This window comes from Drosophila arizonae, chromosome 4 (genome assembly GCF_054131065.1).
Source record: "Drosophila arizonae isolate 15081-1271.41 chromosome 4, UAZ_ARI_1.0, whole genome shotgun sequence".
Classification (NCBI taxonomy): Eukaryota; Metazoa; Arthropoda; class Insecta; order Diptera; family Drosophilidae; genus Drosophila; species Drosophila arizonae.
The window spans coordinates 2,771,996-2,790,212 of record NC_142924.1 but is presented as its reverse complement, the minus strand read 5'-3'; the positions used below and the strand labels follow the sequence as shown (position 1 = coordinate 2,790,212).

The following is an 18,217-nucleotide window of genomic DNA, read 5'->3' as shown; positions in this document are numbered from 1 at the left end:
GTTATGGAATAAACTCTCGTACTAAATAATAATAAATATATTTTCAATTTGTTATGTAAAGGAAGAGAAACTGTCTTACGAATCACTTAAATATTTCCAAACCAAAAACATATTTCTGTTTCTCCTGATGGTTTCTTTAATGGCATCTAAGAGATTTACGAATTTAAGATTGACTATATTTTTCAACAGATGTGGAATCTATATAAGAAATCATTTGATAGAGCTACTAGAGTAGCACGTAGACCAAGTTCTATCAAGATTACTCCAAAAGAGTTCAATTCTAATAGAGCAATCAAACAATCACTTTCCCTTTGACATAGATATAGTGCCTCAACTTATCAAACCTTCAAGCAAACAATCATTTACACGCCTATTTAGTGATAAGAGTAAAGCCAAGTTTCTTTCCAGAAAATGCCTCGTATCGTATACAAACAAAATCGTTTACATATGTCGCGAGCTTCCCTTTCAACCACAGCTGTGCTTGGATAGCAGTTGAAATTTCAACTGTCGGTTGAAGGCACGGCAAGTGCAAAGATTTTCCGGCAAACGAAATGTGTTGACCAAATTTTTGTGTCTCGTATTTCAACCCTTAGATGCAGACACGTAGACACGCAGACACGCAGACTACAATCAGACACACCCCCGCAGGACGCCGCGTCGTCTGCCCTATATAAACAGTAAACAGTAAACAGTTATCCACGTGCGCGAGGGTGTTTTTGATGCATGTGTGTGTACACAGAATATATAGAAGCATATGATTGATATGCGCCAAACGCAATTTCCCTAATTAAGTAGAATGCATAACTAAAAGACATTTCAAACGTTCCCAAATAAACGTTGTTTATTGTTTGAGGGGTGAGTATTTTCCTGTTTGCACTATACAAAATTTTAGTTCAAATGCTTTTTAAGTAAATATTTTTGGTAAAATATTGATTAACGCAATGGCATGTGAAGATATTGATGTTTAATGGGGCAATATTAGGCTTGAGGCGAGGGGCTTCGACTGAGTGTAGAAGATCCCTTATGCACATAAAGCACACCCTGTAATTTAAGTATATTTTGGAATATAATGTATATTCTAGAGTGGTTAATCTTGGCTAACACTACAGTTATAAAGCGAAAGTCAAGGTATCAAAAATTCTAAGTGAAAATCCATTTAGAATTAAATATATTTTATCCGTCTAATATGCGAGATCTGTTAAAAAAAATATAGATAGAATTAACAATTCTTTTAACTTTGCTTTGGTCTGTAAATATATTAATAAAAAATTTAATATTAGATTCTTTGAAGCCTATCATTGCTTAGATATTTTTTATAAACGAAGAAGAAATCAGTTTTCCAAAATTCATAAATTCTTGGAAAAAAATCAACATTTATGTAAGAATACATCTTCGATTTCTGAAACAGTCTCTCGCGGCTTTTTATTCACTGATCGATGATCACAAAAAGCATTTGCCTTTCGAACAGCTGTTTTGCCAGATGGAGCTGTACTAATTAAATTTAATTTAAGATGACTTTTACTGGCACTCAGCACATCCCTCTCTCTCCATCTCTCTCTCTCTCTTTCCATCTTACTATCTCCCTGGCAGAGAAAAAACCCGAAAATGAGCCAACTTTTCCGATCTAATGATCGGATCAATCAGCGTGAGTGCAGTCGGCTATTCCGTAGGCATACGATTAGCCTTTGACTTTATTCAAGAGTAAACTTTAACCCATTGCTGGTTGCCTGTGGTCGATGGTGCTCTATGGAGCAGCTATTTTTGGTTTGGAAATGTTCGTTCGCAAAAAAATAAGAAGAAAGAGCTGCCCGATTCGTTCGGGCAGCGGCGTATGTTTGGCGATCTTGTTCGGATCCGTGTGTGCGCCGTTCGGTTCCGGCGTAGCACAGATTTTGATTTTAGTACAAATTCGTTAGTCGTACAAATCGCATGACTTTGCGGGCAAAACTAAGAGAAACCAAAACAGCGAGCAACAACAAGAATAAAAGACATTTTCAGCAGATCAGCTGAAAATTACGGATTGCCAAACTAAATAAATAAATAAATCAAGGAATCTTCATAGTTTTTGTATATAGCTGAAGACATGGAACAGTGCAACGTGCATTTCATAATTTAGAGAGACTATTATATAAATTAAATGTTCATCTAAGCGAAGACAACACACTCCCCTTAGTTAATTAAAAAACAATTAAAAGGAAGGAACCACATCTCTAGAGTTTAAATGTAATTTAAGGCCAATTCTTGGCGCTTGTTGTGATATTCGCATAATTTTTCAACGTGAAAACAGACAACGGATATATAGCTATTGGCGTATTGGCCAAAAACAAAATAACAGAAAAAGAAAAATATAAATATAAATATATATATACATATATACATATATATTGAGACAGATAGATTCGCATCAATATATATATTCAAAGTGAATACGGTAAACTGGGCTATTTCAACAAACGGAGATGACGACGCGCGGCATACGGCGTAAAAAGTCTACGCTGACAGAATTGAAAATCGCAGTTATTGGCGCGCCCAGTGTTGGAAAGAGCGGTAAGATAGAGTTTTAAACGTTAAAAAAAAAAAAAAAAAGAATAAGAAAATAATAAAAAATAAAGGCATAAGCAACATCGACTACAAACAACAGCGAGCAACAGCAAATTAGTTGAGCAATCGCCGATTTCGTATATATTTAGATCGTTGTTTGTTTTGTTTATAAAGTGGGAGCACACACTGACACACATACAGGCAAACACTCAGGCACACACACACACAGACACACACTCAGCTGTATCTCTGTGCATGTGTAGCCAAGCATGCCGCTAAATATATACTTACATATCTCTATCTGTATCTGTATCTGCAAGTGTAGCTATGATTGTATCTGTATCTGTATCTGTCGCTTTGTATTTGTATCTTTGAGTAGCTCGCATTTGGCTTTAATCGTTTGCACCGTTCGATTTGACACGCGTGCACCCACAGCAGCCACTAATTTATGACGGCCACTGTGTCACACACACTCACACACACGCACACACATGCCGAGAGTTAACTGCAAATTGATGTTTCTTGTCAGTAGACACAACGACCCTCACCCCTAAGAGCGCAACGAAGAAAAGTTTTAATTTGTAAAATTTCGTTCGACCCGCTTGACTTCCGCATGCCTTGGCATCTGTCAACTTCAGGTAACACCCAGCTACTTTATGGTTCCGTTGGCCAGCATAAGCCAGCCAAGAAATATGACTAGCGTATACGCTTCACTAATAAATAGCACTTGACGCTAAGCCTTGATACCAACTGACAGCTGTATCCGATGAAATGTCGCACCCCATAGGCGTGTGGCATTCGAATTTCAAATGGAAAGTTTTCACAGAAAACTCTTTAAAAGTCAAATTTGCATTTTCACATAAGTTTGTAAATATTTAGTTAAAGATTGCGTGCTAGCTAAAGTCTATAGTGAATGCTGTATCTTAGGGTATAAAGCCATAAAAGTTAATTATCTTTTGGATTTTATATTCTGAAATAGTTTTGAAATACTTTTGCTTAAAATGTATTTTATAAATGTCACATATATTAATATATATTTTATAGTATATTTATTTTATAATGTTGTTCATATTATATTGGAAATATATAATTGCCATGCGTTGGTCATACAAATTAGAAATAAATATATATATGTATTATATGTATAAATTTATTTGATTTATTTCTGTCGCATACCAACTATGTGCTGCATACTAGCCTCAACTTTTGTCTGTATTTTAAAGAGTATATAAGAAAAACACTCAGTTATCAACTTTATAAAACTTATCAGTTATCAATAGAAATAAAACATGAAAATATACACATATAAAGATACATTAATATATGCTAGACTAGCCTTGATCAAGAAATTGCATTATGCCAAATTTCTTTATGAATGAGGGCAAATATTTTCCTGATCTTTATTTTTGCTGCATACCAGACGCAATAAAAAATGTGTAAATAATAAATGTAAACGGAATTTCGCAGCACAGCTCAGATAAAAATAAACTCTACAATATATAATATAAGTTGGCAAATATTTTCTTCAGCTGCTTTTCTCAAGTGATGCCTGCTAAACCTTTACTTAGAAAGTTCAATGTCAGTCCCCACTTCACGAAACTAGAGCAAATCCTATCTAAAAAAGATAAACTTGGTGATATAAACACACATATACATATATATCTTACAGTCCCATTGTAAAGATAGCCCAAGTACTTTTGCGTTAAAGAAAAAGTTTTGCAAATAACAAAAATTGGAATAAGTACTTATTAAATGGAATTTTTTTTAAGACGCCAGCAAATGTTTTGAGCAGACAAGATCATATAGATGATATATATGTTATTACGTACGATATTTATTTATCTATATATACCATTTATATATATTTATATGAGATATATATATATATCATTCAACCACAATCGCGCAGATATAGCACAAATATTTAATGCACTAAAGCGCCGGGGGCATGCGTGTGCTCTCGTATGTGTGTGTGTGTGTGTGTGTGTGTTTGCGTGTGTGTGTGGCAATTAAAACGACGCCCACCCGGCGAAAGGCCGTGGACAGGGAAGCGAACATCGCGCATCCGATTAATGCCCAGCGGACATTGGACATGGACAGTGTGGCCAGTCTTTGTCGTAATTTAAACAAGAAAAATTTTGATGTTGACCTCGTAAAAATATATTTAAAAGAAACGCCCGAAGACAAAATAACAACAAACAAAACATACCAGAATCGATCGGCTATGCCTGACTGCGCCATATGCGCTCGAATATGAAAGCAAGAAATCAAGGAAAATGCAATCCAGTCCATAAGTTGGGGATATTAGTGACAGGTACCTAGGGGAAATAGTAACCATGCCATACCATAAAAGAAAACCACTTAACAAACCAACCTGCATTATAAACGTAACAATCCACCAAACTAATATACTCCACTTGAATTTCTAGGACGAGCACAATAAAACAAAACGTTTGGAGAAAAGCATAAATTAAAACGCGAGCGAAATGTGCGGCTGCTATGAAAATAAATGACGAAAATGTCATTAAAAGTGGTCAGGAGCGTGGGGACTGGCAGGGACTTGTGGGACAGCTTTACGAGCCAAGGCAATGCGTAACCCGGCAGTAGTATCTACCTGGCCGGGTCATATATTATTATACATTCGCTAACTCCTGCGACTTGGCCAGAGTTCAAAGCACTTGCATGGCAAATGACCAAAGGCTCAGTCCAGCCCTCTCTCTCTCTCTCTCTCTCTCTCTCTCTCTCTCTCTCTCTCTCTCTCTCTCTCTCTCCCTCTCTGCTTTGTTTTGCTGCAACACGCAACCTTAAGGCTCAACTGTGTTGTTAGCTGGGTTTATTAACCCCTCAAGGTTTACAATTTTTCTAGCTTTTCCACCTGCCTAGCCGTCTAGCGTGCATTTGAATTTCTAACTGCCGTAGGAGTTTTTCCGCTCAAGTGCTGACCCAGTGGAGTGTGTGTGTGTGTATGATGAGGGGTTGTTTGGCCAGGGGCGTTGCCTCGCTTTACACCTGATCTCAATGATAGCCCCCAAATTAAACTTCCATTTAATGTAATTGCAGCTTTAATTGTGCGTTTCTTAACGAAGCGTTATATAGGCGAATACGATCATCAGACTGAGAATCGATACAAGCACGAGTCCATGGTGGATGGTGAGCCGGTGCTGTTCGAAATACTCGACACATGTCCCAAGGTAGATGTACTTATAGATATTTATCTATATATATCAGCCGACTATAATTGGAATCATTTGCAGGCCGACGATGAATACCCCAATGCTGCCGAACTGGTGCAATGGGCTGATGGCCTGCTGCTCGTCTACTCGATAACGGATCGCAAGAGCTTCAATTATATACGCCGTGCCAAATCAGATCTGCAATCGGATACGCCCGTTCAGCTCTGCGCCAACAAAGTAGACATGGTGCATCTGCGCCAAGTGAGCCGAGATGAAGGCGAAATCCTGGCCAAAGACTTTGAGTGCAAATTCAGTGAGGTCTCCGCCGCGGATCATGTCGACCAGGTCGCCGAGGTCTTCAATGAACTGTGCAAGGAGGTGCTCGCCTGCAAGCGCAAGTCCAAGCAGAGCCTACTCGAGCGCATGCTCGGCGGCACCCGTCCCTACAGCAGGGGCAAGAGCGATAGTAATTTGCCAAAAGACTGATATCACAATTTTTTGTTTAAATAAAATACTCATTTTTTAAAAGCCAAACGTGTTTTGTTTTCATTGAAAGAGGATTTTTTTATCGGAGTTAAATTGGCAATTAACTTTTACGTAAATATCAATAAATCGAATACTTATTTGTATAAATATATACTAGTACGGTAATATATGGTAACAAATTAGTCGCAGCTGTTACAAAACAATCATTTAATAGCTTTCGACCACATAAATATATAGGAAAAAAAAAAAAACAAATAAATAAATAAATATTTCAAATTTGTATTTCAAATTTTAATTTATATAATATATTTATAGTTATTGTAAGTACTTGTTGCAGTCGCTGAGATTTGGTCAATTCAAAAAATTCAACGATGTTTTCAAGTTTTGTAGCGCGCAGCTATTGCTTGCTACCAACAACATTCTTGCTGTCTATGAAATTGCTTTAAAAATAAATCAACAGCTTATTGTAATGTACTTTAAATATCTTATAAAGACTCCTATTTCAATTTCATTTAAATTAAATTGCAATCAAATTTAATTTAAAATCACCATTTCCAGTGATGCATTAAAAATGTTCTAGCGGCTGTTTGTTTACTCTGCACACGCTGCGTATGCGAGTTTCATAGCAGGCAGCTTGCGCTTGACTTTGCGCACGCTTTTGTATTTTATTTATCTCGTAGTTCCATTTGTAAACAATAGATGGACTACGATGTGGAACGGTAATTTTAATGTTATCATAAGCAGACGATATTACCTACTATAAACAATATATATAAAGAAAGCATTATTTTTTTCTTAAATTTTATTCATATGCTTTAGATTAAAAAAAGTCATAAAACAGTGAGCTATATTTTCATTATTATTATAAATATTATTATTTTATTCGTTACTATTTTTAATCGAATTTTTATTTATTAATATTCATTTTCTGTATATCTTATTATATTAACATTTATATCATTATTTAGCTATAGACTTCAAAATTTTAGAAGCCCCAAAATATGCAGCATCCTTGTAGTGATGAATAAGTATGCAATGCTTAAATAATTTCCACGATTTGACTAAGCTGAACCACAAAGCAGAGGCGTCTTTTTAATGAACATAACTAGTTTGCATGAGAAAATTCTAAAGTTGGGCTACTGTGGAATAATAACCTACATTTAAATGCTTAACAATATTTTATTATAAATAAATTAAATAATTAGGTCAATTAATACAAAACCTATTAGCCTAGCATTTTAGTAGCTTCAAATAAAATTAAAGTCATTTTGAAGTGAATAGAAATTTTATTTCCGCACTTTCAAGTCGCGACAAAGTTTTGAGCCAATTCAGAATTTCCCAACTAGCCTAACTTAGATGTCTCAGTTGCGATCATTATATATTGCTTAATTGTCATTCAACAATAAGTTTTGATTTGTTCAGTACTTTGCCGACCTTTGGCGACCTCTGGACCCTCTGGGGTCTGTTTGCCCCGTTATCGGAATATTTGCACACGTGTGCGCGACTTTTAATTAACCAAAGTCAACAGCCCCAGTGAAGCGTGTATATGTATGTCTGTCAACTGCTTTGCCGTTCTATATACTTAACTTAATTTCAAACTTAGGTTTTTGACTTTCTGACAACATCCGGAATAGCTTAGCTAAATAATAATATGTGGACATTTCATCAGCTCTCTCGCCACAGATCATGATCTTTACTTAGCTAAAACCAAAATATTGACATGACTCAAAACAGACAATGAAAGTGCTTTAGAGTGGTGCAAAATCCAACCACCCAGCCGACAGCCGACCACCAACAGCGGCTCGATAAACCGCAATGCGCATACGCCCCATTGGACGGCCAAGTTGGGCAGACTTTGTGGTGGGCACCGCACCTGTTGGCCCTGTGAACGATATTTATATAAGCATATATGTGTATTATATCTATTTATTGCATTGTGCACTTGGCAACCGAGCCACAATTTTCTTGTAATTGTTCGAGCGAGTGGGGCATGAAATCTCACAGGTTTTTCGCCCAACTATTTTTAATTGGTCGCACAATTTAAAATTCTAATGTTAATTTATGATTGAAAGTCGCCAGCCAGTCAGCCAGCCAGCCGGGCAGCCACCCGGCTAACCAGGCCCTTCTATAGTTAAGTCCAGGTGCGGTGTCTGGGCCAGGTGTCGCTTATGGACCAAGCTGTTGAACTGATTAGCACAGCAGCCGCAACCGCAGCCGCAGCACCTGTCTCTAGATTTGCTTTTATGCAATTAGCTATAGCCCGATCCGATTCAATGGCCAATCGGTGCTGTAATAACTTTTAATTATGGACCTAATCGCCACAATAATGTTCTGGAACTTACTTTGCATGATAGCAGCACCTTTAAGGCATCTGTTCCGAAGGTCAGCCGGAGGAGCTGGTGTTGAACTTGCAAATGTTTTGCATGTGTGCCTAAAGAGGTTCAAATTATTCAAATATATTGCTAGCGCATGAAGATACCCTGTAATTAGAGCTAAATTGCTATGCAATGAATGAATGAATGTTGGGCTTGAAGCTAAGCTTAGCTTGGGTTGGTGAGAGGGAGACAGTGTGAGAGAGTGAGAGAGTGTGTGAGGGAGAGAGTGTGTGAGGGAGAGAGTATTAGAAAGAGAGGGAGAGAATGAGAAAGAGAGAATAAGAAAGAGAGAGAATGGAAGTGGGAGAGTCAGAGTGAGAGCGAGAGAGAGAGACAGAGAGAGGTTGATAAAAGAGAGAAAAAGAGAAGAAAAGAAGAAAAGAGAGAAAGTCTAGTTGAGAGAAAGATAGTAGGAAAGAGTTAGAGTGGTAGGGAGTGAGAGGAGAGATATGGAAACAGACAGGAATATGTATTTATATATAGATCGAGAGAGGATGAGGGAGTGAAAGAGGGAGATAGAGTCAGCAGGAAAGCAACTCTTTAGAAAAGAAAACCTTGTCTTATCCTTAACTCATTCTCTCTCTTTCTCTCTCTAAATCTGATCTCTTGTTGAATTGTTTTCTATTAGCTCTATACAACACTGCCTCTGCTCTAGTTCACAGAGTATACAAACGACTTGGATTATAAATGCCTTTAGAGGTGATAAATTGCTTAGATGCTTCCCCTTGGTCTTCGGCGGTTAAGCTTGTAAATCAACGAATGGCAACACACGCCCAGCGTCGATAAAACCAGCTCCACACCCCCTTAACAGTTGTCCAGATGTAACCAGTTTGTGTACTAATTAGACTTAGAACCATGGCAATTATATTCGCTGATCATTTAAATTAGAATTTGCAACAGGTGCGACGTCAAATGGCTGCCTAACGGTTTGGCCGCAGCGCTCCGCCCCGCTAAATATATATGGACATTTATATATTGCAGTTATCTGTACACATGTACATATATATATAGATATAGATATAGTTATGTATATATATATCGCGCACACAGCTGGCAGTATGTCTTTTTTCTTATTCTGAAAAGTTCAAGACAAGTCCAAGATTAAATAGCTTAAAAAATTAAACGAAAAAAGCCAGCAGTAGCAGCAGCAGACCTCGCGAATAATTGGCCCGAATTGGCGGCCACAATGCCAAGCGAATTGGCCAAGCGCAATGTGTAAGTCATTGACTTTGATATTCAATTAGACAAACACCAAATACAAGTACATAAACAAATACCAAATGGCAAGCAAATGTTCTAGTTAGCGCTACTGTCAAAGCCCGAGTCGGCCCGCCTCAACCTTGACTGGACTTTATGCGCCTTTAATTAGCCAAATTTCAAATTTCAAATCTGAATTTGAATTTGAGTTTGAAATTGCAATTGAAATGGAAACGTGTTTCACCGACTGGTGTCGTTTTACAGCGCGCTCTTAACGCAAAGTTTATAAGTTTTAAACAATTAATCAAAACGTTTATGTGTGTGTGTGTGTGTTTGCTTGTTTAATTGCAAAGTGCATTCGGCTTCCGGCAATTAGATAGGCAATTCGCAGCGGTTCAACAAACTTCTTGTCCCAGAGCGTTTCCTGCAACCCTAACCCAAATAGTCACTGACTTGACGAACCTCTTCGCAGCTCACCATTGACCAGCTAGTCGTGGGCACGTATACCACACTTTGCGCCTCAATAGCCCCAGCAATTCACGCTGCTTAGTTATATAACTCTGACTGACCCACATCCGATCGGCCGATCGGCATGTAAATAGAACTTCACACTGAAGTGTTCGATAAATGTGTTTAACCTTAGCTGTAATACGAATCAATTTTTTTTTTTCAATTTTTTTTTTTTTTTTTGCTCAATTTAAAGTCATAAAAGCCCGTCATTAAAATTGGAAACTAAATGCACGCTTTTAGAGCTTATTAGCTGTCGTTCAGTTGCAGTTGTAGTTGCAGTTCCCACGTCGACAGTTCGCACTACATTGTTATAGATTTATCAAAATTAAATCTTGAGAATATAAAAATAAATATATATGAACATTTTTCAGGCAATATGATAAATGTTAAATATACCCTGTAATATTTTGCAGTATTGAGCAGTTGATTATGATTGATCTAATGCATGTAACATCACAAAAGATAAAGGAATATCAGATATATGACATATGTATATGCCCTGTAATCAAGCCTATTTCTATAATGAATAAACAATGTATATATAAATATACCCTGTAATCCTGTGACCTAGTTAAACACAATCATCTCTAATACTCTCTATTTTTATACACCCTAATATCATCTACATTTGTCTATAGTCATTCCACTTTGTTGTATTCCCTTATTCTGCCTCTAACTAACCTACCCACTTCCAGTAAGCTGGGTATCTTTGAGGTCTGGCATTCTTTGTATCACACGCTATTATGTATTATTCTATTTTAAGCATTAGAACGGCAGCTGGCACGTTTCTATTAGTATTACCCGGACCCGGTTTTATCGTCTTATCGCCCACATCCGATCAGCTTATTCAGCTGCTGGCCGGGCAATTAACACATTTCGATTTCTATTCACTCAGTCAATTATCATAACGCTTGAGTTTCTGTTGTAATTGCCATGCAATAAATCTGCGACACACGCTGAGGTAGGTCATGTTAACAATCAGCTGACATTTTCATAAAAGAAGTTAGCAAATAGAAACAAATACAAAACAATATACAAATTTTTATAAAAAATATTTATGATTGTCTATTGATAAAAACTATTAAATTTTGTATGTAGTCCAATGTTATGATTGACTTTCATATTTATGAATGCCCTAAAGCTTGGAGATAAGATTCCTCATTTGAGCCGGATGTGTTTTTGCTTAGCCCGTTCTCCATTCTCATTTCATCCTATCTTGATCTTTACTTATCCTCTCGTCTCTGCTTTTTTACATCTTTTCATCATCCTGTACTCATCTACTATTCATCTTCTTGGCATCATCTTATCTTGTCATACTCTATCATCATTTCATTCTCTTATTATCCAACCTTACCATTTTAAAACCAAAATCTTATCGTAATAATAATAATAAACCACATTTATTAGTTTCCGCGAATAAACTCAGCTTTATTAGAATAGATTGCTTGCAGTTGTATAACACTTATATAGCTTCATATGTATTCGTATAGGTATATTGCATATAGTATATGTCGTATATTAATATATATTTTTTTTCGGTATATATAATTATTTGTTTTGCAGCCTGCTCAATAAGCATGGGGACCAACCCGCTGCCACTACATAAACATCTACATATTGTTTTAACTTGAACTTCAGATATGATAATATAGTAACTGCCAAGATGTAAATAGATATATCTTGGCTAATATTTAAATTCAACATTGATAGTTAATTGAATGTTAACGACAAACTTGTTGCTAGAATAACTATATATATAGTATTGCGTAACTTGATCCCAAATTGTTGGTTCATATGATTTATATAGACATAAATATAGATTTTAGATTTAAAAGTCAACTACTCACAATTATTGTTTGAATTATTGTTGAATTTTACTAAAATATTTTCAAATATTTTGCTACTCCTGGTTTAAAATTTATCTTTTAATTCTCGTTTTTTAAGTTTTTTATACATATATTCGCGTATAATTCCCTAAACCGTTTACATTTATCGCAATCTCTTAAAGTTTTCAATAAATAATAATAGCTTTATTGCATTCTCACAAAATGTTCCCTAATCAGAATCAGACTTTAGATTATAATAAGCAATAAAGCGAAAAGCTGAAAATAAAAACTAAATATTATAAATTAAAAAAATAATAAAGAAAAGTTTGTAAATTATTTTTCAATAGTATTTTTAAACTTTATTAATACACAAAACTTATGATAAGTAAAATAATAAACTCTACATACCTACAATACAATGCATAATAGTCGTACAAATAATAATAATAGATAATAATAATAGTACACAATTGTAATATTGTTCTTTCCAGTTATTGTACAATGTAAGAAAAATCTTTTGCTATTTCTTCAACTAACATTTGCTCTAAGTATTCACTCATTTTTTGTAATATTTTTTCAAAGTTTCTTTTTTTTTTTTTTTAGAATACGTATACAGCTATTGCAAGTATATTATATATATGTATATAGAATGCTAAGGGCTTTAGCTATCTGATATCTATATATAAATATTATGTTTGGATAGATTTAAAAGCGTTCACATATCTCTGCATTTCAAGTAAATAATTATAAAAAAAATAATACGAAATAAAAAAACAATATGTGGACTGAGTATAATCTGTGTGGATGTGCATGTGTGCGTGTGCATGTGGGTGGGTGTGGCATCTTAAAAGTCTAACGATTTTTTGGTCCAATAATATTTAGTTGGGATAATAAATATGCAATGCACAAAGTGGAAGGTGGAAGGTGAACTTGGAAAAATAAGCCAAAAGGAAATTGAAAATAATCAACTAAAACACTTTTTTCACATCAGCATTATTTTCCAGGGTAATACATGCGTAATTGTGCGCGCGTGTGTGTATGTGTATGTGTGTGTATGGTGGTATGTCAATTTAAAATTAATTTGTATAAAATGAGACCGTTGCACCTGTATATGCTTGGGAGGGGTTGCTGTGGTTCGCCTTTATTGTGAATGGGGTTTCGTAGAGTCGTCGCTCTAGAATGGACGCCGCAGCTTGTGAATGGCATTGGTCAAGTGCAGAATCTCCGTATTCATTTGATGGACCAATGTGTCCAGCTTGTCCACGGAGTCCAAGATCTCGACGCGCTCGGTGTGTGGGTTGAAGCGCACCTCGAATGGACGCGACATGGTGCTGACCCAGCGACGGAACTTATCCTTGGCATCCTCGAAGCTCTCAGCCACATAGTAGATGGGCTGATATTCCTGATCCTGGTACGGCTGCACAGCTGTGACTGCCGGCTCGAATGGACGATGCTCGCACTTGTCGCTAATCGCGTGCAACAGCTCACCGTAGGCGCTCAGCAGACCGGCGCCGTAGGCCTTGACCTGGCCGTGTTCCTTGCAGAGACCGAACTCAACAGTGAACCAGTAGACCTGCACAAAGAGTATAAGAATAATGCATACGATTAGAGACACCTGTCGCATAAAGTGCCAGCTCATGCACTCAACTGGAGGTCAACGAAGACCATTAATTGCCAGCCAAATGAGCAGCGCAATTGAGTTAAGTGGATGTCAGGGCAGGAATAGGGGCAGGGGCAGCTTAGTTGCTTACCGTGGAGAGCTTTTCGATTTCTTCATCAGAGGCGCCCAGCGAGGCCAAGCCAATCTCCTGCGAGAACTGGGCAAAGCTGGGATCGGCCAGCAGCGGCATGTGACCCAACAGCTCGTGAATGGTATCGCTAAAATGAAGAGAAGGAGAGGGAAAGAGAAAGGAAAGAAAACAATTAGCCATTATATAATGGGGCTTAAAGTGCTGGCTGCCTGGCACATTGTTAAACTAATTTGCGACACAATAAAAGTTGGTCGGAAGCAAGGAGCAGCTGGCGGAAGCGGAAGCTGCTGCTGCTGCTGCTGCCGGCTGCCGCCTCAAAATGGCAGGCAAATGCAATTAGAGCGCGCACAAAGAGCTTTGCGTTTGAAGTTCAAATATACATATATATGTACATACATATATATATGTATATTTACATAGACATAGTTACATATACTTACGGCTCGGGTGTGTGGAAGGGCGAGTTGACGTGACGCACATACTGGGTGCTCTGGAAGATGCGGAAGGCCAGCGAAGCGAGGAAGTCACGGGCTGTTAGCAGACCGGCAGCCGGGCGCAGGGTGAAGCCTGTGTTCTTGCGCAGGAAATCGGACATTTCCTGCAGCTGGGGCAGACGATGATCGACAAAGATTTTCTCATCCTGCAGCATCTGGAAGGCGGCACGGTACTCGGCGCAGGCATGCTTGGGTGCCAGATCCTGAACGGTGCGGAAGACCGAGCGCCAGGTCTTGACCTCCACCTCGGTGTAGTTGATGTGAGGAATGGGATCGCCATATTTGAAAGCGAACGCAATCTCGGCAATCTCCTTGCGGCGCTGGCGATAGACCTTGTCGGCGAAGCCGGGATGGTTCATGTCCAGATCGGGCTCATACTTGGTCATCAGATGGTTGCAGTTGTCCAGCTCGGAGGCGTGCTTGGGGAACCAGGGCGCCTTCACGCTGATATTGTTCTCGGCCATCAGGTTCATGCTGCTGAACGAGCCCGATTGGCGCAGCGAGCGGATCAGTTGGAGCAGATTGCCGCGCGTCATGTCCAGCTTGATGAGCACATCGTGGCCAACGCCCTCGATGCGTGATTGACGCGACTCCACATGCTGGACGGTGCCATGGAACGTCTCGATGGCTTTGAGGATGCGGCCCAGCGACGAGATGCCCTCCTTGAGGCGCACCACAAGTGCGGCGCTTTGGACAGCGGCCTCCGCCTCTGGCGACTCGGAGGCGGCATTAGCCAGAACAATCTCGTCCTCGGTGAGGCCATAATCTGCAATTGGAATAGGATTGGCAAAGGCAATCAGCAAAAGGCAAGCGGCTTTACAGTCACGTAAACGTATAAGTGTGCTACGTGTGGCTGCCACGCCCCACACTCCGGCCCCGCCCCGCAATGGTTGCCATGCAAACGTATTGTCGTAAGTCGAGCGTAAAAAATGAAAAAGGGAAATGCGCCATTTACCCTGTTGAATCTAGCTGTGATTGTGCGTGTGCGTGGGTGTGTGTGTGTGTGCCTTTCAGACACCCACACAGCTACAATGGAGTCGTATATTCGCTGAGTGCTGGCACTTTATCATATTAAGCACTTAAGTTCATGTCAACCAGCTTTTACTGTACTTATTCGGCCCCCACCCACCGCACTTACCGTTCTTTGGGGGCGCTTCATCATCGGCTGACTCCTGCTCAGCGCAATCTTCAATTGTTGCCTCAGTTTCAATGTCATTAACTAAACCAAATCGAAATAATAAGAAAAAAAAAAAAATAATCGAAATAAGTAAATGAATAAAAATAATAAGAAATGATAGGTGTTATTTGTGTGTGTGTGGGATAAGCACCTGCAACATATTCATCCTCCGGCGGCATTTCCAAGTTGGGCTGCTCATCCTGCAGCTCAACATTTTGCTCGGCGGGCACATGCTCGCCCTTTGCCTGCTGAATGCACTCCTCAAGCGAGGCATCTATTGAACAAAACAAAAATAGAAAATAATACAAAATAAATCAAAATAAGCAAATAAATAAATAATTTAAAAAATTAAACTAAGAAGTTGTGAGGCAAATTAAGAGAACAATTTTAAATAAATTATATACGTCTTTAATTTAAGCTCAAAATTTATAAATTTATAATTCTAAAATATTTGTATTCATACATTTTAAATAAAATATTTTTTGTCCAAAATTATGTATATATTTTTTTATAATTTGACAAAAACTACTGTTATTAAATTATTATTTTTTTTATTTTTTTAAGTTTGTTTGGGACCTAAAACTCTAGTTTTCTACATTTTCTGAGCTTTAGAAAAGTCTAATAATAATTTATAAATTCATATAGAATATTTTGTAATTTAAAGAGAAGTTGCGGTTATTCAAACTGCTATATATATCCACTCTAATATATGTATATCTACATTATCTCCATATATATTTTAAATTTACTTACCGTTCGCCTTGCTGCGTGCCTCCTCAAGCACCGTTTGTTTGTTCTGCTTGACCACGATGCTCTCGAAGCGAGCATCGTCCACAAGGCTGCGGCGACGGGATGGATACCCATTCTGCGAGCGAAACGAATGAAAATGACAGAGCTTAAGGATATGTGCCGGAAATTAGATTTATTTGCTGGGCGTACAACTTTATTTGAGTGCCAAGAGCAGCCCGTGCCATGCCCCCACACGAATCAAGGGGGCGTTCAGTTGCGCAATCGGCGCTTGCATAAGTTGTAAATTGGGGCGCGAGATTTTAGGTTTTGTGTGAAAGTGAAAGATCGGATGAATGGAGTGCTTTTATACAAGCTCTATTCTATTCCGAGTTGCAACAGGTGTCTCTAGCTGGGACAATGCGATATCATATATGATATACGACCTCAAAGCAGTTGCAGTTTTTTGGTTATTCACAGTTTCTCTTGCTGATGAAAGAGATGCGATCCATTGAATCATCTTTATTGATTTCATATATTGGTTGTTTTTGTTTTTGTTTCTTCTTTTAGTTTTTTTTATATTTTTTTATTTTGTATACCTTTGCGACGGCGCAACAGCATAAACAACAACATAAATACAGAGGCTGGAGATCAACAATGAGGCGCGTCTGTGCTGCTGTGCGTAAGTGCAGCCGCTTTCACTCTCCAAGGGAGAGAGAGAGAGATGAAGATGATGTTCACAAGTCTGTTTAAATTTGTTAAATAATAACTTTTGTCACTTGTCAATTATGTTTGCATTGTTGTTGAAAAAAAAAAAAAAAAAACAGGATAGCTAAGCTGGCTGTGGTTGACAGTGGGTCAATCAATGCCGAAATGGGAAACAATAACAACAACAACAACAACAGCAACGAATGCTGTGAGCTGAGCATTTGAAAAACCTTTTGAGTGTCACGTAGACCAAGCGATGTTAATTTTGATTTATTTTAATGGATTCAGCTACCCAATTGCTCTAGCCCGGTCTTAATGGATATGATCTCTTGCCACTTACCTCAATACTGTAGGATTTCTTAATGGCGAACATTTCGCGATTCTTTTGAGCAGCTGCAACGGCCATCATTTTGTGTTTTGTGTTGTTGTTGGTTGTTTTTAATAAAGTTTAAAGAAGATTTCTCAAAAATTTATGCAAAGTATAGCACTTTGAATACTATTTGGGATTTGTTGTTTTGTTTTTATTTAATTATTTTGCAAATAAGCACTCGAAATTTATCACTTTCACTGCTTAATTGCCTGATGAATTCGCTCCTGGTACTGAACTCTGCTTGCGTCTAGAATTTAGCTAAACTGAAGAACTCTCCAATCACAGCACGTTGAACTTTTCTTGGCTTTTTCCAGATCAATCGTTAATCCTTAACGCGTAACTCGACACTTTTTTGTGTGTTTCTCGTTATGCAAAGAACTTGACGAGTTGTGTTGGGAATCCTTGTCTCAGCTAAGATTTTATTACAACAAAACAGAGCAGCAAACTACTTGACCACACAGAGGGCTTGGCAAGTCTTTAGAGCGAATGTTAGCGAATCAATGCATGCCCCTGGTTCAGATGCCAGCGTTTAAATACCCGCAAATGCGCCGGCAGCGACGTCAACGTCGACGCAGCCAACGACAACGACGACCGAGACCGAGACCCGACGAGCAGCAGCGACTGGTTTTCGCATGACGCGGCTGTGACGTAGTTGCTGTTGTTGTTGCTTTTATTGCCATTGCTGCTGCTGTTGATGTTGCTGCTGTTGTTGTTGCTGTTGCTGTTGCCGTTGCCACTGCTGCTGCTGCGAATGTGGGGTTTCCTCTCACCAAAGCACTTGGCAGTGGGTCGACAGCGTGCTGACTCGACCAAGTTCAAGTGCGCCAGCTAGAACGGCGCTTGGCATTGCTGTTGTTGTTGTTAATGCTGCTGTTGTTTTTGC

At 38.4% G+C, this 18,217-nt stretch overlaps 2 protein-coding genes and 1 long non-coding RNA gene across 7 annotated transcripts in view; 2 read left to right on the top strand and 1 right to left on the bottom strand.

Annotated features, from left to right (window-relative positions):
* Nucleotides 1–6,248, top strand: part of LOC108614272 (ras-related and estrogen-regulated growth inhibitor) — a 144,004-nt gene extending 137,756 nt beyond the window's left edge. For 3 of the 5 annotated variants that reach the window (XM_089469044.1, XM_089469045.1, XM_089469043.1), the window contains 2 exons: nt 5,602–5,732; nt 5,796–6,248. In XM_089469044.1, the coding sequence (XP_089325170.1) occupies nt 5,682–5,732; nt 5,796–6,200 (456 nt within the window). In that variant the 5' untranslated portion in view covers nt 5,602–5,681 and the 3' untranslated portion in view covers nt 6,201–6,248. Of the gene's footprint in view, nt 1–1,888; nt 2,548–3,627; nt 4,856–5,601; nt 5,733–5,795 lie in introns of those variants that run through there. The other 2 variants (XM_018008315.2, XM_089469042.1) reach the window with 2 other exon arrangements.
* A 3,402-nt stretch (nt 6,249–9,650) lies between these two features.
* Nucleotides 9,651–12,431, top strand: LOC149268980 (uncharacterized). Its single transcript, XR_016269713.1, has 2 exons — nt 9,651–9,790; nt 11,846–12,431. It is a non-coding gene; the product is annotated as an uncharacterized LOC149268980 (long non-coding RNA).
* A 10-nt stretch (nt 12,432–12,441) lies between these two features.
* ple (tyrosine hydroxylase ple) lies at nt 12,442–17,855 on the bottom strand. Its single transcript, XM_018008313.2, has 7 exons — nt 17,305–17,855; nt 16,284–16,395; nt 15,682–15,804; nt 15,492–15,572; nt 14,300–15,119; nt 13,860–13,986; nt 12,442–13,681 (listed from the first exon to the last, which is right to left on the bottom strand). Exons 1-7 carry the CDS (start codon nt 17,371–17,373, stop codon nt 13,283–13,285), a joined length of 1,731 nt encoding a protein of 576 aa, XP_017863802.1. The 5' UTR covers nt 17,374–17,855; the 3' UTR covers nt 12,442–13,282.
* Nucleotides 17,856–18,217: the final 362 nt, after the last annotated feature.